The 24,813-nt window shown below is 35.2% G+C and overlaps 1 protein-coding gene across 1 annotated transcript in view; it reads right to left on the reverse strand.

Moving 5' to 3' along the window:
* Positions 1-7,876: 7,876 nt before the first annotated feature.
* Positions 7,877-24,813, reverse strand: part of CD36 (CD36 molecule) — an 86,683-nt gene continuing 69,746 nt past the window's right edge. The window contains exons 10-13 of the mRNA XM_053719756.1: positions 15,275-15,348; positions 11,917-11,971; positions 10,125-10,282; positions 7,877-8,804 (exon numbers count right to left, since the gene is read on the reverse strand). Coding sequence (XP_053575731.1) covers positions 8,801-8,804; positions 10,125-10,282; positions 11,917-11,971; positions 15,275-15,348 — 291 coding nt within the window. The 3' untranslated portion in view covers positions 7,877-8,800. The remainder of the gene's footprint in view (positions 8,805-10,124; positions 10,283-11,916; positions 11,972-15,274; positions 15,349-24,813) is intronic.

The raw sequence follows: 24,813 nt of genomic DNA on the forward strand, positions 1-24,813 counted from the left end.
TTGGGGGAGTTGGTTGGGTGGTGGGTTTTACTGTTGGGGGGACATTGTATTTTTTTACAGGTAAAAGAGCTGATTTCTTTAGAGCAATGCCCTACAAAAGGCCCCTTTTTGGGGCTATTGGTAGTTTATTGTAGGCTAGGGGGTGTTTTTTTATTTTGGGGGCTTTTATTTTTATAGGGCTATTAGATTACGTGTAATTATTTTATTTTTGATTGTTTCGTTTATTTATTTTTTGTAATCTTAGTGTTTTTTATATTTCATGATTTTAGTGTTAATTATTTTTGGTAAACTTTGATTTTTTAAATTTTTTGTAGGATTTGTCTTTTTTGTTGTAATTTTCAATAAACTACCAATAGCCCTTTAATGGCCTTTTGTAGGGCATTGCCCTAAAGAAATCAGCTCTTTTACCTGTAAAAAAATACAAAGTCCCCCCAACAGTAAAACCCACCACCCAACCAACCCCCCCAAAAAAACATAACTCTAAAAAAAACCTAAGCTACCCATTGCACCTAAAGGGGCATTTGTATAGGCATTGCCCTTAAAAGAGCATTTATCTATTTTGCATTGCCCTTAAAGAGGCATTTATCTCTTTTTCAAAGCCCAAAGCCCTAATCTAAAAAGAAACCCACCCAAAAAAATAAAAAAAAACTAACACTTACCCCAGAAGATCTACTCACGGTTTATTAAGTACGGACATCCATCTCCATCCAGGCGGTGAGGTCTTCATCCAGGCGGCGAGGTCTTCATCCATCCCAGGGGCGTCTTCTAATCTTAGTGTTTTTTATATTTCATGATTTAAGTGTTAATTATTTTTGGTAAACTTCGATTTTTAATTTTTTTTGTAGGATTTGTCTTTTTTGTTGTAATTTTAATTTTTTTTAAAAAAATCTTACACCTAGATTACGAGTTTTGCGTTAGAGACTGTGCGGTGCAAACGAGAAGTTTTCCCTCACCGCTCACTTACAGACAGTGCTGGTATTACGGGTTTTTACAAACCAGACAAGAAGTGAGCGTTGAGCAAAATTTTGCTTATTACCGCACTTACTGCTTACGTTAGTGGTGAGCTGGTGTAACATGCTCGTGCACGATTTCCCCATAGGAATCAACGGGGAGAGCCGGCTGAAAAAAAGTCTAACACCTGCAAATAAGCAGCGTAAAACTCCTTAACGCAGCCCCATTGATTCCTATGGGGAAATACATTTTATGTCTACACCTAACACCCTAACATGAACCCTGAGTCTAAACACCCCTAATCTTACACTTAGTAACCCCTAATCTGCCGCGCCCAACGTCGCCGCCACTATAATAAACATATTAACCCCTAAACTGCCGCACTCCCGCAACGCAAACATTAGTTAAATATTATTAACCCCTAATCTGCCGTCCCTAACATCGCTGCCACCTACCTACATTTATTAACCCCTGATCTGCCGCCCCCAACTTCGCCGCCACTATACTAAATGTATTAACCCCTAAACCTAAGTCTAACCCTAACCCTAACACCCCCTAACTTAAATATAATTTAAATAAGTCTAGATAAAATTCCTATCATTAACTAAATTATTCCTATTTAAAACTAAATACTTACCTATAAAATAAACCCTAAGCTAGTTACAATATAACTAATAGTTACATTGTAGCTAGCTTAGGATTTATATTTATTTTAATAGGTAGAATAATTACTAAATAGTTATTAACTATTTAATAGCTAGCTAGCTAAAATAAATACAAAAGTACCTGTAAAATAAAACCTAACCTAAGTTACACTAACACCTAATACTACACTATAATTAAATTAATTCCCTAAATTAAATACAATTAAATACAATTAAATAAAATTAGCTAAAGTACAAAAACAAACAAACACTAAATTACAGAAAATAATAAACAAATTACAAGATTTTTAAACTAATTACACCTAATCTAATCCCCCTAACAAAATAATAAAAAATAAAAAATCCCTACCCTACACTAAATTACAAATAGCCCTTAAAAGGGCCTTTTGCGGGGCATTGCCCCAAAGTAATCAGCTCTTTTACCTGTAAAAAAAATTATAATTCCCCCCCAACATTAAAACCCACCACCCACACAATAAACCCTACTCTAAAACCCACCCAATACCCCCTTAAAAAAACCGAACACTAACCCCTTGAAGATCACCTTACTGGGCGAAGTCTTCATCCAACCGGGCCAAAGTCCTCAACAAAGCCGGGAGAAGTCTTCATCCAAGCCGGACGAAGTGGTCCTCCAGACGGACAGAAGTCTTCATCCAGATGGCATCTTCTATCTTCATCCATCCGGCGCGGAGCAGGTCCATCTTCAAGACATCCGATGCGGAGCATCCTCTTCTGACAATGGCTAACACTGAATGAAGGTTCCTTTAAATGACATCATCCAAGATGGCGTCCCTTCAATTCCGATTGGCTGATAGAATTCTATCAGCCAATGGGAATTAAGGTAGAAAAAATCCTATTGGCTGATGTCTTGAAGATGGACCCGCTCCGTGCCGGATGGATGAAGATAGAAGATGCCGTCTGGATGAAGACTTCTGCCCGTCTGGAGGACCACTTCGCCCGGCTTGGATGAAGACTTCTCCCGGCTTCATTGAGGACTTTGGCCCAGTTGGATGAAGACTTCTCCCGGTAAGGTGATCTTCAAGGGGTTAGTGTTAGGTTTTTTAAGGGGGTATTGGGTCGGTTTTAGAGAAGGGTTGGTTGTGTGAGTGGTGGGTTTTAATGTGGGGGGGGGGATTGTAATTTTGTTTACAGGTGAAAGAGCTGATTACTTTGGGGCAATGCCCTGCAAAAGGCCCTTTTAAGGGTTATTTGTAATTTAGTGTAGGGTAGGGCTTTTTTTATTTTGGCGGGGCTTTTTTATTTTGTTAGTGGAATTAGATTAGGTGTAATTAGTTTAAAAATCTTGTAATTTGTTTATTAATTTCTGTAATTTAGTGGGGGGTTTTTTGTACTTTAGCTCATTTTATTTAATTGTATTTAATTGTATTTAATTTAGTTAATTTATTTAATTGTAGTGTAGTGTTAGGTGTTATTGTAACTTAGGTTAGGTTTTATTTTACAGGTAAATTTGTCTTTATTTTAGCTAGGTAGTTATTAAATAGTTAATAACTATTTAATAACTATTCTACCTAGTTAAAATAAATACAAACTTGCCTGTAAAATAAAAATAAATCCTAAACTAGCTACAATGTAACTATTAGTTATATTGTAGCTATCTTAGGGTTTATTTTACAGGTAAGTATTTAGTTTTAAATAGGAATAATTTAGTTAATGATAGGAATATTTATTTTAATTATATTTAAGTTAGGGGGTGTTAGGTTTAGGGTTAGACTTTAATATAGTGGCGACAACGTTGGGGACGGCAGATTAGGGGTTAATAAATGTAGGTAGGTGGTGGCGATGTTAGGGCCGGCAGATTAAGGGTTAATAATATTTAACTAATGTTTGCGATGCGGGAGTGCGGTGGTTTAGGGGTTAATATGTTTATTATAGTGGTGGCGACGTTGGGGCGGCAGATTAAGGGTTAATAATTGTAGGTAGGTGGCGGCGACATTAGGGGCGGCAGAGTAGGGATTAATAAATATAATGTAGGTGTTGGCGTTGTTGGGGGCAGCAGATTAGTGGTTCGGCAGATTAGGGGTTAAAACATTTTTTTTAGTGTTTGTGAAGTGGGAGGGCCTCGGTTTAGGGGTTAATAGGTAGTTTATGGGTGTTAGTGTACTTTTTAGCACTTTAGTTAAGAGTTTTATGCTACGGCGTTGTAGTGTAAAACTCTTAACTGCTGACTTTAAAATGCGGTACCAGTCTTGACAGGAGAGGGTGTACCGCTCACTTTTTGGCAGACTCGTAATACCGGCGCTATGCAAGTCCCATTGAAAAAAAGAGGATACGCAATTTATGTAAGTGGATTTGCGGTATTTCCAAGTCTCGCCAAAAAAAGTGAGCGGTACACCTGTACCTGCAAGACTTGTAATACAAGCGGGCGTTAAAAAGCAGCGTTAGGACCGGCTAACGCTGCTTTTTAAGCCTAACGCACAACTCGTAATCTAGCCGTTAGTGTTTTTTTAAATTTGTAATTTAGATATTTTAATAGGTAGCATTTTTTTATTTTATTAGATTAGTTGTGTTAGCTTAATTTATAGTTTTATATTTATTTCACAGGTAAGTTTTTATTTTTTTAAATAGTTATATTGTCATTTTATTTTAAAGTTAGGAGGGTATTAGGTTTAGGGGTTAATAGATTAATTTAGTGTTTTGCGATGTGAGGGGGTGGGGGTTTAGGGGTTAATAGGTTTATTTAGTGGTGGAGATGTGGGAGGCCGGAGGTTTAGGCGTTAACTTTATTATAGTGGCGGCGATGTTGGGGTGCGGGGGAATAGGGGTCAATATATTTAAATAGTGTTGGCATGCGGGTGGGCAGCAGATTAGGGGTTAATAACTTTATTGAATAGTTACGATATGGTTGGGCAGCAGATTAGTGGTTAATAAGTTTAATATATTGTTTGCGATGCGGGAGGGTGGCGGTTTAGGGGTTAATAGGTAGTTTATGGGTGTTAGTGTATAACACTTTAGTTATGAGTTGTGAAACATTTTTGTGGCCCAAAACTCATAACTACTGCTCTCAGATGGCGGTATGTATTGAGTCAGTATAGGCTGTAACGCAAGCATTTAAGCCTCACCACACACACCTGTAATACCGGCGTTATGGAAATCCCATGCAAAAATGTAATTTTGTTGAGTGCGGGATTGACCTTGGGTTACAATCTAAAATGCTTGCGGTATAGCTATACCAACACGACTCCCAATTACTGCTTTTACACTGAAATTGCCATTTTTTCAGCGTTAAAAGCTGCAACGCAAAACTCGTAATCTAGGTGATGGTGAGGTAGGAGATTAGAAGAGGCTCAGACATTTTAATCACTTTGATTAGAACTATTTGAACATGCAGTTGTTTGATTTCAGTGCCTCTGTGAGCTAGTCATTGGGGCCCATTTATCAAGCTCCGAACGGAGCTTGTGGGCCCGTGTTTCTGACGAGTCTTCAGACTCGCCAGAAACACCAGTTATGAAGCAGCGGTCTAAAGACCGCTGCTCCATAACCCTGTCCGCCTGCTCTGATGAGGCAGACAGGAATCGCCGGAAATCAACCCGATCGAGTCGGGTTGATTGACACCTCCCTGCTGGCGGGCAATTGGCCACGAATCAGCAGGGGGCGGCGTTGCACCAGCAGCTCTTGTGAGCTGCTGGTGCAATGTTAAATGCAGAGAGCGTATTGCTCTCCGCATTCAGCGAGGTCTTGCAGACCTGATCAGCACTGTCGGATCAGGTCCACAAGACCTTTAATAAATAGGCCCCATTGACTCAAATTTAATCAGATAGTTGTATGTTCTGATAACATTAAAAGAGTTTTTTTTTAAATTGTTTGGATCCTATAGTGTAAGATTTTTCTTAAAATTAGCTATATATATTTGTTGTTCCCTTTGGAAATAACAGTAATGGGTTTTTTTCACCCGTGCTGCCATATGGTAACCTAGCTGTGCTTCTCTGCAGAGAACGATTAGGGACTGTTGGGACATTAGAGTGTGTAGCCAATCACTGTTTAGAATACAGCAGCTTGGAGTCTGCACAGAAATTGTAAAACGTACAATTTAAAGTATGAAATTACAAGAAAAGGGGAAAAATAAATCTAATGAAAGTATATTACAAGGTTATTTTACTACATATAATTAAACATTTTATAAAACATTGAGAAAGTGTCTAACATCCCTTTAAATAATGTTGTATTAGTATCTAAGTCAGGAGTTTCATTTTTAAGATAGCAATATCGCATCATTACTTTATCTTTAGTTGTGTTCATAATAAAGGACTTTTGCCTAGCCTGAAGGTCACAGTGATTATTATTGTAGATACGTTTCTTTGTCCATTTAATTATGGGTTGTTTTTTCTTTTTTTTGTCCTTCGAGACAGAAAATCATTATTACTTTATCCTTTTGTATCAGTGTTTATTACTTGGTGGATAATATTTGCAGTTATATTTCTACATGCAATGTTGTGTCTGGTTATTTGTATGTTCTTATAATTGTTCAATAAAAAAAAAATGTTTTTTTTAATTTTTATTTCATTTTGAGAAAAAAGGGCATTGAAATACCAAGATATTCTGTTTTTCTGTAGTAAAATACATAGCTTAGATAATCACATAGATGTAACATGTTTCAATTATTGCAGATATTTAATGGCTACTGTGTATCATTCACATGAAAAATACAAGAGTTAAAAATGTAATGGGTGCTGAAAATTTTAGTGCAAAAATTGAAATTTACCTCTTGTACATTTTAGTAGTGTCAGCATAGTTATGCATTATATCTGCCAATCAATACTGGAAATACATTGTTACAATTCCATAGCATGTTACAAAAAACAATATTTACTAGGCAATATCTGGTCTGGGAATGATCTGTCTTCTATAAATAATGGTTTGTAAGTCCATATATCAAGGATGTGCGAACAAAGATACCGAGGGCTTTTATGAGGTGTACTTTCTGTGGCTGTAAACAGTTGGGTCATATTTATATACTTTAGTCGATATATTATTTCTCAATATTATGTGCAAATCTCAGAGTCTGCTATTTTTTTCTGTAGTTAGGGTAATTTGAAGTGAAAGACAATAAAACTATTATGTTCAGTTACACCACACATGCAGTTGTGGTAGACATATTCTGCTGACTTGTGCTGGTTAGTATGTTGGTTTCAACTGACTTTAAATGGACTAAAAACAAGTTGCTATAAAATTATTGGAAACAATCAAATGCTTTATAGCCAATGAGAATCAATTAAAATTTTATGGAGATAGATTATGTCAGTTTCAATTTGGTATATTTTGTTGTTTATTTATTTTCTATCATTCAACCTTTCAAACTGACTTTTTAAGCATAGCCTTCTGTGAATAAGGCCCTTTATGAATAATACACTCTAAATACAATAGTGGTTGCAGACATTTGTCTTCAGTGGATTTGGATACAGGTATTTTTTATCAGCCTATTATTTAAACATTGTTACACATCAAACTACCTCGGATGAAGTGCATTGTTTTTAAAGTTTGTTTGAAGTGACACTGAAGTCAAAATTAAACTTTCACGATTCAGATAGAGCATGCAATTTTAAACAACTTTACAATTTACATCCATTAACAAAATGTGCACCATCTTTTTATATTTACACTTTTTGAGGTGCCAGCTCCTACTGAGTATGTGAAAGAATTCATAGAATATACTTATATGCATTTGTGATTGGCTAAAGGCTGTCACATGATACGGGGGGAGTAGAATTAGACATATCTTTAAAATTTGTCAGAAAAAAATTTACTGCTCATTTGAGGCTTAGACTAAGTGCTATTTCATTCTCTTTTTATCACACATCTGTTGATTATGCAAATCTATTGTATATTCTAGTCCTTTAAGTTCGTTTACTGTGTTGATTAAGTTTTTTTTTTTTATATACTGGCTTTGCTCTGTTTATTTTCTTAACAGTTAATTGAACTGAGAACTAAGGAAGTTGATATCTATCAAGTGCAGGTTATGTCTCTGTCATAATAGGTATGGATAGAGTGTAAATATATTTTGCCATATTCATTTGAAATAGCAAATATTGGCCACAAATAATTGCCAAAACTTGTCCATTCATTGCTACAAACAAATGTTATCTTCAATATTTCTTACATTATATTTAGTTAAAGGACCAGTCAACACTGTAGATTTGCATAATCAACAAATGCAAGATAACAAGACAATGCAATAGCGCTTATTTTGAACTTCAAATGAGTAGTAGACATTTTTTTCTGACAATTTTAAAAGTTATGTCTTTTTCCACTCCCCCTGTACCATGTGACAGCTATTAGCCAATCACAAATGCATACACGTACCATGTGACATCAATCAGCTATTCACAAATGCATACACACTTATTCTTGCACATGCTCAGTAGGAGCTGGTGACTCAAAAAGTTTAAATATAAAAAGACTGTGCACATTTTTTTTAATGGAAGTAAATTGGAAAGTTGTTTAAAATTGCATGCTCTATCTGAATAATGAAAGTTTAAATTTGATTGAGTGTCCCTTTAAAGAAAAAGTATCATAGAAGTACATTGAACTCTTAGACAATGAAACATTCAAACGATACAGTTTAAAATACATTAAACACTCATTGTTTTGAGTAAAAATAGTGGTTTGTCTCACTCTCCTTGGAGAAAGACAAATTTGCAGGATTTTGACAGATTTTGCTTTTTTGGGCTCTTTAAGGAGTGTGGACAAAGCATAATAAAAACCCTTTAATTGACAAAAATACTCACTTTCAAAATAGCAAAATTAACATTTGTTCTATAAAAACATTCAGTGGTAGGAATTAATGTGAAAACAGCACTTGTTTTACCATTCCTGTTATATTTCTGACATTACTGAATTCAAAATATTCCAAAATCTAAGTAGGACAATTACCTTTAGGACTTGTAAAAAAACATTTATTACAAAAAAATTATTTACATATTGAAATATATATAACACCTTGTGTGTTATTTGTGATGTATGAATTATTTATAACATACACGCATTTTATCATGTATCATAATTTCTTCACAATATTTTCTTTTTTAAAAGTATATGGAATCCTTTTACAATTGTAGCATTGTGTTTGCTTATATGAGTGAAAATAGGCCCAATTTTTTTTTAACTGTTCATGTTCTCTTTATTGTTGTATTTTCCAAAATTGAAAGATTTGCAAATTCTATCCATGTTTACCTGAAAAAAAAGATATAAAATGCAATTGTAAAATCCAAGCAGTTATAAAAAATGTAATTACAAAATTGAAACAAAGGTTACAGAGTAAAAAATATTTTTGAAAATATTCTAAATGCAGAAAGTTAAAGAGTTAATGATGATTTATAAAAAAAAAAAAAGGATATACACATAAATATATGTCTGTCAGTGTCTGTTATAGGCATTCACAGAAGCACTACTTGAGTAGCAGATGATTATTAAAGGGACAGTCTTGTCAAAATTAAACTTTCATGATTCAGATAGGGCATGCACATTTAAACAACTTTCCAAATAACTTCTATTATCTAATTTGCTTAGTTTTTTCTCTATATCGTTTGTTAAAAAGCATACCAATAAAGGCTCATTAGCAGGAGTGCACTACTGTTTGCTGTCTGCTGATTGGTGGCTGAACCTAGTTCAGCTAGTTCCAAGTAGTGCATTGCTGCTTCTTCAACAAAGAATATCAAGAGAATTATGATAATAAAAGCAAATCAGAGATTTTTTTTATAATTGTGTGTTCTATCTAATTCATGAAAGAAAAAAATGGGTTTCTGTTTTTTTTAAACCCTTAACAGCAGCGACCTACCTTGTACATTGCATACCCCAAGACCTTTTAGCCCTGCAATAGCTTGAGTCTTGCCCACATTGGTAAGACTGCCCTATTACTGAAAACCTCACTGCATGAGGCATGTAGAAATACTACAGCCTCACCACTGTCAGCAAGACTCTCGCTAATTAACCCCTAAAGACAAAAGGGGTTAAGTGGTTAAATGGACAGTCAAGTCAAAATTAAACTTTCATGATTCAGATAGGGTGTGTAATTTTAAACAACTTTCCAATTTACTTCTATTATCTAATTTGCTCAATTCTTTAGATATCCTTTGTTGAAGAAATAGCAATGCACATGTCTGAGCCAATCACACGAGGCCTCTATGTGCAGCAACCAATAAGCAGCTACTGAGCATATCTAGATATGCTTTTCAGCAAGTGATATCAAGAGAATGAAGCAAATTAGATAATAGAAGTAAATTAGAAAGTTGTTTAAAATGGCATGCTCTTTCTAAATCATGAAAGAAAAAATGTGGGTTTCATGTCCCTTTAAGATCTAGTGAATGTGAATTTATAAAATGTTCTAGCCAGCTTAATATATATGTAATTTTATATGTAGCCTAACAATTCAATCTAATTGTTAAATATAAATCTTTATTTAAAAACATTAAAACAGTGGCATCTATTTCTAAAGTTATAATTCTTGGTTATTCTTTCTCAGATATTTGTTAAATGCTTCTATTATAGACTCACCTTTTTTTGCCACGTGTGACACAGAGTGTTATTGAGCATGCTAGGAAGACAACAGCACCAGCACACATAAATACTATTTGCACTATGCCCAGTGCTGTTGTGGGGACAGTTACACTATTTTTGAATTCATTTACTGACTCATCTGTAATGGTGGCAGTCTAAAAAACACAGGAAAAAGAAGTTGTTAAAAGTTTGAATTTCTGATGCGGATTTAACAAACATCTGTAAGTTATCTATGTTGATATAAAAAGTTGCCTATAAAAGAATTCCATTCTCCCTAAACATTGTAATTTTTAATGAATAAAAAGCACTCAGAGAGATAATATTAATTGAGCTAACACTATAAAAACTTGCACAATATACATAAATTAATTAATTTTACTTTTTTAGTAGAACATACATTTTTAAAAGTGTATTCCTAGCACCTGACAATTATATTCAAATCATATATTAGCATTTGAAGACTTGAAAGACTGGAGTGGCCTCATGTACTAAGGGTTGTGCAGACAAGGTTCTCAACTTGAGAACCTGTCCCCGCGGCTTTATATAGAATGGGCAGAGGACCATGTACATCCAATGCTGGGATGTATTAAGTGCATAATGCCGCCTTATTTTTTTGCACGACCAACTGTGCGAGAGATGGGACTGTAAATCCGAATGAGCAAGTATTTTCAGGGATTTCAAAATACCCCTTCAGAGGTGGCAGTAACCGCTGCTTCTTACATTGTGGGAAGCAGGCTCACACGTGAGTCTTGACCTGCAAGAGTTCAAAAGCAGCTAACGCTGCTTAGTTCACTAAACCCAGAGTCCGCTAATGATTTTTCTGACATTTTTCTGATATTGTTTCCAGACAGAAAAACATTTTTTACTTGATCTTAATGCTTTTTCTTGTCCATACCCTAGACCTGCTCAAATATCCCTAGTCACAAAGTATGATCTTCCTAGAGTCATTCTGAATAATCGATTACTCCAGGCTTGTCATCAGAAGCCATCCTGAAGTATGCCCACAGGCCGAAATATTTAAATGAGATGACTCTAGAAGCATTCAGTGGCTGTTCATGCTTGTGAAGTAATCAGTAAGGTAGTCTGCTAATCATTCTGATGTCATCACCGAAAATGTTTTACCTTCGCTGATGACTTTACAAGTCTGGTGATGTCTGATTATGTGCAAATTAGTTCTAAAATAGTTTGATGCTCATCAAATGACTCCAGGATGGTCTCTAAAGTAATCCTGTTTGTCTTGGGATGGCTCATCACAGACAGTAATGAGAGAATAATGAACTAAGCAATACAAATTTAAACCCATCTTCTACTGATGAGAGTTAAAAACTTGAAACAGCTGCCCACAATTGTTTTTTATTGCTTTATGAACACCATAAAAGGTATTGATGTGTTTGAAACAGTATTTGGAAACAAAAATCATGAAATATTGTTGATCTAATTTGCATACCTTATCGAGAAATCCCTGGTGCATTGGTAACACTATATATAGAGAACTTTGGGGGGAAAGCAAGCTGGGATACGTGCCTAGATTTGCTAATTTTCTATACAATAATTAATTATATGTCTCTATTACTTTTATGAAATGTAGGATTTTAATCTCATGTTTTTATCTCTACCATAACTCAAATGAATAATTATGGTACAATGAAACAAAAGAAAATGGATAATCCAGTTTATTATTTATGTATTTCTGGATATTTTTTAAAGCAATGCAGAAGCACACAGAATGCTTCATATTTTTGTTCTAAATTCTTTTAGCTATCAGTTGTACATTTTTATATCAATTTACCTCATTTAGCCATAAAACAGGGAACAAATAGTCTGACTGTAGATTTGCCATGATTCTGTAAAGAGATATTTAGATATTAATATAACAATATATTTTTTTTCCATTACATCAATACTTTTTTGAAGAGCATTGATTTTAATATACACATTTTAACATGTTTGAATATAAGTATTACAGTATATTTTTCTTCAACTGATGTTGAACTTAGTTATGATTTATCATATGAAACCAATGGGGATGGGCTGGTAGAGCTAAATAAGCTTTTATCAATTCCCCACAATGTTAATATATCTGTACCCCCCCCTCATTTGAAAAAGGGGTCTTGTATCCTTCAAATAAGGGTTTTATGTCCTTACAGCTGACAAGGAATCGTCATAGTGACAACAATTACCCAATAGCAAAATCTAGCTTCATGTTATGTTATTGTTAATATCAGGACCTAATAGATCCTTCATGAACAAATATAAAATATGTGGTCTGTAAATAAATAGGAGAACTGGGTGAATGTAAAAACGTGTCTATTTGTAAAAATAAATATATATATATAGGGTGGTTTTCAGTTATTTATTTTCTACGTTACTCAGTTAGGAAAAAAAAAAATCTTATTTGTAATACAAGTAAAAGAAATGGAGAAACCACGTAAAAAAATATTTTGTCACCCCTCTGTAAAATTAGAATTTAGGGAAGTTTCAAACAGTATGTCATATGTCATAGTTTGGACATTTATTCATTCTTAGTAATTTTCTGCATAAAATGCAAGGTGGTAAACTGAGAAGACATTACATCTTATCTTTTATTTGTCAGTTAAAGGGACATTATACACTATTTTTTTCTTTGCATAAATGTTTTGATGATGATCTATTTATATAGCCCATAAAGTTTTTTTTTATTTTTTTTTTTAAATGTATAGTTTTGCTGATTTTTAATAATAAAACATTGCTCTGATTTTCAGACTCCTAACCAAGCCCTAAGGTTTTATGAGAATACCGTCAGATACCTACTCCAGCTTGCTCCTGTTTGTGTAAAGAGTCTTTTCATATGCAAAAGAAGGGAGAGGGGGGAGTGTCTTATATCCCACTTGCAGTGGGCTTTCCAACTACCATTTCAACAGAGCTAAACTGAGAGCTTCTAAGTAAGTTTATAAACAGTTTTATCCTGGATTTTTATATCAGTATCTGTGCATCTTATTCTTTATAGTAGTATCTATTACATGCAGTTATATGAAAAATTAGTGTATACTGTCCCTTTAATCATTTGTATAGGAAACATTTTGTGGTATTTGGGTAAGGTGAACTGACAGTAAATGTTTATTAAAGGGACAGTCTAGTCAAAATTAAACTTGCATGACTGAAATAGAGCATGCAATTTTAAGCAACTTTCTTATTTACTCCTATTATCAAATTTTCTTCATTCTCCTGGTATTTTCATTTGAAAAGGCAAGAATGTAAGCTTAGGAGCAGGCCTATTTTTTTTATTTTTTTTACAAAATGCCCACCCTAATCTAAATAACTCCCCCTCCGGTGCGGAGCTGAAGACTGATGACTGCAGAGCTGAAGACCGGCAACCGAGGAGCCTTGGAGCATGGAGGATTCTTTTTGTATGATCGTCGCCGTACACTGGATAGTGAATTCAAGGTACGCAATTAAAAATAGCATCCCTTGAATTCCTATTGGCTGAAAATTCAAATCATCCAATAGGATGAGAGCTACTGAAATCCTATTGGCTATTCAAATCAGCCAATAGAATTTCAGTAGCTCTCATCCTATTGGATAATTTGAACAGCCAATAGATTTGAGTAGCTCTCATCCTATTGGCTGATTTGAATTTGAAGAATCAAATCAGCCAATAGGAATTCAAGGGACGCCGTTTTTAATTGCATACCTTAAATTCACTATCCAGTGTACGGCGGCGATCATAAGAAAAAGTTCCTCCACGCTCCATGGCTCCGTGGTCGCCGGTCTTCAGTTCCAGGGTCACTGGTCTTCAGCTCCGCTGTCATCGGTCTTCAGCTCCGCTCTCCTCTCCGTGCCGGACTGTTTCTGGAAGAAGAAAGAAGAGGTCTCCACTTGGAAGAAGACTTCACCGCATGGGACAGGACCTTCTCCGCCGGACTTCAGGAATGGTGATTACCAACCTGGGGGTTAGACTTAGGGGTTTTTTAATTTTTGGGGGGGGTTTACTTAGATTAGGGTGGGCATTTTGTAAAAGAGCTAAATGCCCATTTAAGGGCAATGCCCAAACAAACGCCCTTTTCAGGGCAATGGGTAGTTTAGGTTTTTTAGTGTTTATTTTCATAAGGATTAGGTATAATTTTTTAAAATTTTATAATTTTGTTTTTTATTTTCTGTAATCTTAGATTTTTTTTATTTTCTGTAATTGTAGTTTAAAGGGACAGTCTACACCAGAATTTTAATTTTGACTAGACTGTCCCTTTAATTTATACTTAGTTTTTTTATTTTAATAGTAAGTAACTTTAGTATTTTGTAATTTACGTAATTTTGGGTTCATTTAGAGGGTGTTAGGTTAGGGGGTGTTAGGTTAGGAGGCTTAGTAATTTAATTATTTATTTGCGTTGTGGGCTTTGGAGGTTTAGGGGTTAATACTTTAATAGGTAGTTTGCATTGTGGGTTAATTGCGGATTAGGGGTAAATAGTTTTATTAGGTAGTTTGCGATGTTGGGGATGGCAGATTTAGGGGTTAATACTTTAGCTATTACTTGCGGTGTGGGTTTGATGGTGGATTTAGGGGTTAATACTTTAGTTATTACTTGTGGTGTGGGTTTGATGGCGAATATAGGGGTTAATAGTTTAATTAGGCATATTACATTGGGGGGGATTGTCAGTTTAGGGGTTAATACTTTTATTAGTTCCGATGTGGGTTTGATAGCGGATATAGGGGTTTTACATGTCAGGCTTATTTTTGGAAGGCATGTTATACTTTTACGGGAGATTTTTTTTTTTTTTCTTAAGGGCCATCAGTTTCTAAAGTGCCGTAAGTCACTAGCGACTCCAGAAATTTGTATTTACGCTCATTTCTGGACATCGCTAGTTTATCCGACTTATGGCACTTTATGAACTGCCGGCAGGGTTTATTGAATACCCCGATGTGCGAGGTAAAATTACGGGTGGCGCGGGTTGCAGCGCTTGCGCTGAAGCCTGCTCCGTATATGTAATCTCGCCCTTGATGTAAAAATTTAGGAAATAATGACTGGCAATAAAGACCAGTGTTTATCATTTATTGCTATAAAAATTATGCATAAAATTTACTTATTTTGAATTCTCTTCAGCACATAGGTGTAAAATGGAGTTAAATACATATTATATTTGAATTACAAGCAAAATAGACATTTTATACTCACTCTATTTTGTCTGTTTTCTGAAACATTAGATTGACTTGTAATCGCTTTGCAAAATGCATAGTAAATCCAGTTAGCTGGAAAAAAACACATTCTGTTATTCCTCTTAAAATGTAAAGTATACATAATTTTAATTCTGAAATAGAAACAACATCTCAATATATCATATGTTAACAAAATTAAAGTGAAATGTGTATTTTATGTATTGTACACTGTAAGCCTACAAAAAAAGGTAAGATTTTAATGCAAACATTAAGGGCTAGATTACATGTGGATCGGTATTTAATGCTCCCGCTCGAAACGCTAACTCTGGTAGAAGTAAGCTTTTTGCACGTTTTACAAGTTGAAAGCAAACTATTTTCGCTTGTGCGTTTACCTGATGAGCGTAAAAAGCAAAACGTAGAATATCCCACTTGATAACGTATACCCCATAGAAGTCAATGGAGCAAAAAAAGTGGGAAAAAAACACTCAACTCACGCACAAACATGATTGCATATTCTCATGTGCGCAAACACGACATGAAAATATGATTTCACATTCCAATGTTCTTTGAATAACAGAATATGTTCTATTTATTTATAAATACTGAAAAAGAAAAGAAAACAGCGCATCCCAGATTCAAGGTAAAATATTTTCCACTTTATTCTGTGCACACAAACTATTGAATTATATGAATTACTAATTAATAAAAAAAAAATTAAAAATTGCTTGCGTATAATTTTATTTATTCTTAAAGGGCATTTTATATTGAATTGTACTGAAATTTTTATATAGGTGAATTTTGTGGCAGCTTTTTTTTGTTTCAATCAATTGTTGTTATTAATCTGAGCACTCTGTTGATGAATCAATAATTATAATTTAAAGTAAAAAATACTGTTTTTTATGATATCATATTTTTTTTATGTTTATTTTATAAGGATTGTTTGAAGAGCATAAGTAAGAGTGTTAAAGACAGATTATCAGTAAAACAGACTGTGTAAGAAGTCAAGCGCAGCTTAAATAAATAGTTTGTTTTATTTATAAATACATATTTCTATATATCTGATGGTATTTTGGTGTATATATATATATATATATATATATATATATATATATATGGAATTGGAAAATCAGTGGAAAAAGAGTATTATGTAGTGACAAATCCAAGTTTGATATTTTTGGATCCAGTCGTCGACAATATGTGAGAAGAAGACTTGGAGAAAGATGGAAGAATGAGTGCTTATGGCCTTCAGTGAAACATGGTGGAGGGTCTGTTCTGGTTTGGGGCTACACTTCTGCCAGTGGTGTTGGCGATATTGTCCGAATTGATGCTGAAAAGTACAGACTGGTTTTATTTCATCCTGCCATTCCTTCTGGAAAGCGCCTGATTGGGAATGGTTTTATTTTTCAGCATGATAATGATCCCAAGTACACTGCTAATACAGTGATATCATATTTGGAGATAAAAACAGCTGATAACACACTGGCAGTCATGGAATGGTTCCTACAGAGTCCAGACTTGAATATTATAGAGGCAGTATGGGATCATCTGGACAGAGAAAGTAATAAAAGACAATCTAAATCTAAAGAAGAACTCTGGGAAGTGCTGAAAGAAGCCTGGTATCTTATACCAGAAGATTACTTCAGAAAACTTCAGCACAGTCTCCCCAATAGAGTTCAAGATGTGCTTAGTGCCAAGGGAGGTCAAACCAAATACTGACTTTTGCCTGAAGAAACCATTTAGTTCTGACATTTATGGTTTTATTTTATATTTTGTGTACATATTTTCTGTATTTTCTGTTTGTATCTTAATAAAGAGACCAAAAAATAAATATGGATGGTCATTAAAAATTTGCTAAAACAACAAATCTAATGGTGGCCTAAGACTTTTACACAGTACTGTATATCGCTCATGCGATGACATTTACTTTCAACTTGTAATACGATAAACCCCTTTTCACGGGTGCGTAACTGTTAACGGTCCACTTGTAATCTAGTCCTAAATGCTTTAATTCATTACAGAATATAATCTGCACTAGTTTCCTTTCTTAACTATGGGCTAGATCACAAGTGGACTGCAAGAATATTAGAGCTATTTTCTTTTAACATTGCTTAAGCTTAATCAATACTGGTTCTATTTTTGTGCTCATATTACAAGTCTAAAATTACTTTTTATTGCTTGAGAGATAGCTTAGTGTTCGCTAACATCTTCATATTGGATGTGCCAAATCCCTCACATAACAGACATATATCTTATGTCTCTAAGCCAATGAAGTGCAATAGTCTGCTCAAGTAATAGAGTTCTTCATTTAGTTCTGTGCTATTCTATGTTAATGAAGTTTAAGCATAAATGACTACACACATATGTACATACATACACATACACACATATATATGCACAAACACCTTTGACCCCTTGTCATATACCATATACCATATGACCCCTTGTCATAGACGCAGTCCTGCCCCTTGTCATTTACCATATCCCTTTTTATTCTGCCACAAACCCTTTTTTAAATTAATAAACCTTTGTTTCATAATTATGAAGTCTAAATAATAATGATAATAATAAGCATTTCATGTGTTTTATTATGCAAACTAGATAATCATTTACATCATGCCTCAAATAGAACTAAATTTTATAGTAGTTATATTTTAGACTGTGCTCAAGCACTACACTCACCGCTTGTAATACAATTAAAATATGAGCACTAATAGCACTCTCCTGCTATTCATTAAAAGTATGGGGCGAGCTAAAAAAGGTTTGATTAAAAGATTTAACCATCAACACCTCACTAGTAGCCACCAAACTAGAATTTAAACAAAAACTCATAGAGGTACATCAACGTAAAGCATTATCTATGAAACAACAATACTATGAGGGGAATAAACCTGGGAAACTGCTAGCAAAAGCCCTCCGCAGGAAACAACTTGGCTCATACATACATTCTATAGCTAGGCAGAGGGCACTTTACTAAAAAGTAGCACCCATATAGCAAAAACCTTTAGATCATATTACAGCACCGTATACAACATCAAGAACCAAATCATATACACACAACACCAAGGGGCCAAATTATCAAGCTTTGAATGGAGCTTGATGCCCCTGTTTCCGCGTGAGCCTTCAGACTCGCTGGTAACAGCAGTTTTGAAGCTGCGGTCTAAAGACCACTGCTCCATAACTTGTCCACCTGCTCTGAGGCCACGGACAGAAATCCACCCGATCGAATATGATCGGGTTGATTAACACCCCCTGCTAGTGGCCGATTGGCCGCAAATCTGCAGGGGGTGGCATTGCACAAGCAGTTCATAAGAACTGCTTGTGTAATGATAAATGCCAACAGGGTATCATGTCCGCTCACGCATTGATAAATAGGCCCCAAAGACTCAGATGACACTAAACTATACTTTATCAACAATTACATCCAAGATCTGGGACTACCATGCCTAGACAGGTAAACTAAAGAACAATTAGATTCCCCAATAACAAATGAGGAATTAATTCAAGCAATTAAAGACCGCCCGAATGACAAAAGCCCCGGACCAGATGGGTTCACCCCGAAATATTATATTATAAGACATTCTGAGACTCACTCCTTCCCACCATGCATAAAATATTTAATGACTTACAAGACCAACCACTCCTATTGAGCTACATGCTTGTGGCACACATAGTCGTGATCCCCAAACCTGGCAAGTCAGCAACTAAACCAGAAAAATTTTGACCCATATCCTTATTGAACACAGACATAAAAATTCTGGCAAAAGTGCTGGAAAACTGATTGAGCAAAATTCTCCCAGAACTAATCTCCACAGATCAGGTAGGCTTTGTGCTTGGCAAAATGGCGCCAGGCAGGGATGCCCCCTGTCTCCCTTTTTGTCAATAGAAATAATGGCCTATAAAATAGGGCAGAACAGTAAAATGTCAGGTGTAAGTATCAGCGACACTGAACACAAGCAGGTGCTCTATGCGGATTACATTCTATTCACTCTCATGAACGCAGACACCTCTATCCCAGAATTATTGACAGAGCAAGAATCCTTTGGGGCTGTAACAAACTTCCTTAATCTATCAAAGTCATAAATTCTAAATATCAACACACAACATTATCACATACAACAACTTCACAATAGATATCATATCACTATAACAGCTCACAAATTGAAATATCTAGGTTTCCAACTAACAACGTATCCCCAAAACCTTTTTAAGTATAACTACATTCCACTAAAAGAGGACATATCTAAAGACTTGTCCTCTTGGAGGAACAAACTATTATCTTGGTTTGGCAGAATAGGGGTAATAAAGATGAATATCCTTCCCCGTATTCTATATCTGTTACAGACTGTCCCTATACCCCTCCCCCCAGGATATCTCCCCCAACTGCAAAAAATACTTTAGCAATTTATCTGGGCTAGTAAAAAACCTAGAATTCGAAAGAAACAATGTATCTGCCATGAGATAGAGGTGGGTTGGGAGTCTGGGACTAAGTATCCAATAGAAGAGCTATACTGTATTACTACAACACTTGGTGGAATTGGCTCATAACACTGACGGCAAAGCCTGGGTCTGACTGGATAGTTAGATCCTTGGTTTAAATAATGTGGACACACTAGCTTGGGTACCTCCACAGTCATGCACCAAATTAATAACCAAGTACCCCCTAATGGCAGAAATATTTTCAGAATGGGACTAGCTACTAGCTACTAGTACACACATTTCCTTTAGACTTTCTCCACTCTTGCCCATCTTGGAAAACCCTGAACTTTCATACTAACACTCAGGTGCCAACATTAAAAGACCTTTTAGCCTTAGAGAGGTGATACTACAATATGTAATAGATTATGGAAAAATGTACACCCATCTACACATGCAGGTCAAATTTTGAGAATTTTTCTCATCATGGCTTAGATATAATCAACATATCCACTATATTTCACACCACAAGCACAAGACTTAATTAGATAGGGACTCTACCACGTTTGAACAGCTATGTATAATGTCTACTTTACAGAGACACCTGATTTTATTATTATATAAGATTATTTTAATACCGCAGGACACAACACTCCCAACATATAAAATCACGTGAAATAGAGAATTGGGCTCTGACGACAATTACAAATTGTGGTCTACAACCTTCAGATTGTCAAAATGTTCCTGTCTCAGCCAGCATCCAAGAAATGCACCTCAAGTTTCAGTGCAGATGGTATTTGACCCCTACAAGACTACACAGATGCTTCCCCAATTTAAGCATGAAATGCTGGAGAGGGTGCAATGGAGAAGGTACACTACTCCATTTATGGTGGTCCTGCCCGAAACTGACCAGTTTTTAATCAGAGGTTCTTGGAATAATATCAGATAAACTGAATGTAATCATACCTAATTCTCCTGAAATCCTACTTTTCCACACCTTGCCAAAACTGAAAGATGAATCCAAGTTAGCTCTCTTGCTGATAATGCTCACTGGTGCCAAAAAGCTTTTACCTAAAAAATGGTAGACAAACTGCTCCAACCACTACAGAATGGCACTCACAGGTAACAGACTTACTGTTGCTGGAAAGATACCATTACTTTAAAAACCAAAAATTAGAAGTTCAAGAGATGATGCTGGCCACTTGGAAAAATACACCCCTGTAACAAAGTTGATGATCTAATAGCAATTGAAATATGTTTCTCGCTTAGCAGTGTACCCCACCAGGTCATTTACCACCCCTTTTTTTGTGCACATTACTCTTTCCCTCTTCTTACCTGCTGATGGCGCTTAACAATGTTTATATTATTATTGTTAGTCTACTGTTACAAATGTTAAAACTTAAGCTGACAAGCTTTTATAAGGATATAACCCTTAAAAAATATGGAGCGACGAGTGAGGAAGAAAAAGAACAAAGAACATAACTACCTGGAAATGTGGACTCGCCCAATTTGATGTTCCCAACTCCAAGTTAATTTTCACATGGCATATACAGTAGACTTACAGATTCAATGTGATAGTAAACTGATGTACACGTCGCAACACTACAGTTAGCATGTAACAGTCAATATTTCATTTATAATGTATGCACTTCTGTTAATTATTCAATAAAGCTTGTTTTTAAAAATAAAAAAAAGATTTAGCCATCTACTTGTAATACTGGATAGTGTTATTCATAGTGCGAGATCCTGCGCTATGAACTGTGCTCCACTTTTAAAGGACCACTCAATACAGCAGAATGGAATACACAGTAAAAATATAATTTGATAGCACTTGAATTTGAAATGAGCAGTAGAATATTTCTGGCAAATTTCAAAGTTAATCTAATTTTATCTCCCCCTTTATCATGTGACAGCCATCAACCAATCACAAAATGCCTATACATATATACTATGCACTATTTCACATGCCATGTCTAGTAGATGCTGGAGACTCAGAACTTGTGCAATGCTGGATATTAGCAGATACATGCGTATGCTGCTCCTTATGGTTTACTGTCTTATACTTGGGTCTAGTGTATTGCATCTCACAAGAGGGATTTCAGCTATATATTAAGGTGTTAAATACTTAGGTAAAATCAATCATGCAAAAAATACATGTTTCAAGGAATATCCCTTTCATTTTTTATGCTGACCTTACAGTAATGTATTACTGGTATTAAACAATTAACTATTTAAATAGTCCAGCAATCATTATGTCATTATATCTGACAGTTTACAAAGCTGAAGGTGATTTTGGCCTCCCATTAATGTTTATAGGAGCCAACAATGATAATTAGTGCAGACTTTCCACTGAGCTCAACACCAGCTTTCGGCTTGACGTATTATCTAAACTTTTCAACAATCTCTCCTAGGGGAAAAGTGTGAAAATACCACAGTATTTTAAATGTTAAAACATTTTTTGAATATACTCAATAAAATTATATGATTAATTAAGATTTATATAAAAAAGTATCTATATTATTATAGTAAATGCTGAAAAATTGTATATTAAAGTTATAAATCATAATTACATAAATGTATTTCTTAAAACCATGATGAAAAATATATTTACTAAACTTAAGGGACAGACATAGATGTAAATTAAATAGTTTAGAACATATTTAAAAAGATATGTTGGTGTCTATTGCTGCTGAGTCGACTACAGGTGAAGATTGCAAGAATAAAACCAGTCATTGTACCATGTAGTTAGAGTTGCTAAGCAACATAATCTGAGATGTTCTGGAGGGTAAATTAAATTGGGGGAAGATTAATGCATAGCACCCCGCAAAATGTGTCTGTAAATCAAAAATTAAATTTGGAAATATGCAGGGGCGGACTGAGACCAACCAGGGCTCCTGGGCAAAAGTGTGGCAGGGCCCCCGACCTCCTCTTTGCTCCACCTACCTACCTCCTCTGCCCCTCCTCTACCCTATTGCCCCTCCCATCTCCTGTGCCCCTCCCACCTCATATGCTCCTCCCATTTCATATGCCCCCCCCACCTCACATGCCCCTCACCCACCATGTTTTAATTGCCATATAAAGAGACAATTTTTTCCTTAAATATTTTTAATAAGATCTAAATATTGTAAATTAACAAGTGCTTGTGCAAAAAAAAAAAAATTCCCCTGCCCATATGCACTACAGTATGGAGCAGAAAGTAGTGAGGGACAGACAAGGGGTTAAATCACTCTGTTTACTTGTTACTGGAAGGTAAAGAGGTAAAATCAATCATTTGTATGTTACTGGCAGCCAAGGGGTAAAATTACTAATTAGTTATCAAACATATACATCATGGGGTTAACATTGGAGCTAAGGGAGTGCTGTTAGGTGGGACATTGTGTTACCCAACTATCCTTGTGCCCATCATAGATTGTCCAGTATATTGGTGGAGGACTGCTGGAGTCTGGTTTTGAGGATACAAATAAAAAGAGCCTTTAACTTACCCTGGGTCATGTGATAATTGGTTGCAAAAAAACATTTTAAATAAGGAAGTTATATCGTCTTTTAAAGGGACAGAAAGAGAAAATTATTATATTACAGATACTGCATGTCATTTTTACAGTGATATTATCCCTCATAGCTGTCAGTAACACACAGCAGTAATATTATCCCTCATAGCTGTCATTAACACATAGCAGTGATATTATCCCCCATAGCTGTCAGTAACATATACCAGTGATATTATACCTCATAGCTGTCAGTAACACATAGCAGTGATATTATTATCCCTCATAGCTGTCAGTAATACATAGCAGTGATATTAGCCCTCATAGCTGTCAGTAACATATAACAGTGATATTATCCCTCATAGCTGTCAGTAACACAGCAGTGATATTATCCCTCATAGATGTCAGTAACACATAGCAGTGATATTATTCCTCATAGCTGTCAGTAACACACAGCAGTAATATTAGCCATCATAGCTGTCAGTAACACAGCAGTGATATTATCCCTCATAGATGTCAGTAACACATAGCAGTGATATTATCCCTCATTGTTGTCAGTAACACATAGCAGTGATATTATCCCTCATTGTTGTCAGTAACACATAGCAGTGATATTTTCCCTCATAGCTGTCAGTAACACATAGCAGTGATATTATCCCTCATAGCTGTCAGTAACACAACAGTGATATTAGACCTCATAGCTGTCAGTAACACATGACAGTGATATTATCCCTCATAGCTGTCAGTAACACAGCAATGATATTATCCCTCATAGATGTCAGGAAAACATAGCAGTGATATTATCCCTCATAGCTTTCAGTAACACATAGCAGTGATGTTATCCCTCATAGCTGTCAGTAACACGTAACAGTGATATTATCTTTCATAGCTGTCAGTAACACATGACAGTGATATTCCCCATAGCTGTCAGTAACACAGCAGTGATATTATCCCTCTTAGCTGTCAGTAACACATAGCAGTGATATTATCCCTCATAGCTGTCAGTAACACACAGCAGTAATATTAGCCCCCATAGCTGTCAGTAACACATAACCGTGATATTATCCCTCATAGCTTTCAGTAACACATAGCAGTGATAATTTCCCTCATAGCTGTCAGTAACATATAACTGTGATATTATCCCTCATACCTGTCAGTAACACATAGCAGTGATAATATCCCTCATAGCTGTCAGTAACACATAGCAGTGATATTATCCCTCATAGCTGTCAGTAACACATAGCATTGATATTATCCCTCAAAGCTGTCAGTAAGACATAGCAGTGATATTCTCCCCTCATAGCTGTCCTAAATATATTGTGCAAATGTATTATTTATTTCTATATAGCATAGTATTCATTTATATTTGTCATATTTAGGGTTACTTATCTTGCTTTTATTGGACATAATTAGCCATAATAAGATTTAATTTGGCATATGTAATGTCTTATATTTGATATATTTGTTGTTGACTTTTTAGTTGAAGTTCATTTGGCACATTTAGTTATGTTGTATGTTCCAGTTTTATTTCATATATGAAATATTTATTAAAGTATGATTGTTTTATTACTAAATGCTGATCCTTTAGTAATAAGGATGTGTATACAGTAATAAGGACAGTGTATACAAATATACTCTTAGTTGGCCCCTAAAAATATAA

Source organism: Bombina bombina, chromosome 6, assembly GCF_027579735.1.
Source record: "Bombina bombina isolate aBomBom1 chromosome 6, aBomBom1.pri, whole genome shotgun sequence".
NCBI classification, from domain to species: Eukaryota; Metazoa; Chordata; class Amphibia; order Anura; family Bombinatoridae; genus Bombina; species Bombina bombina.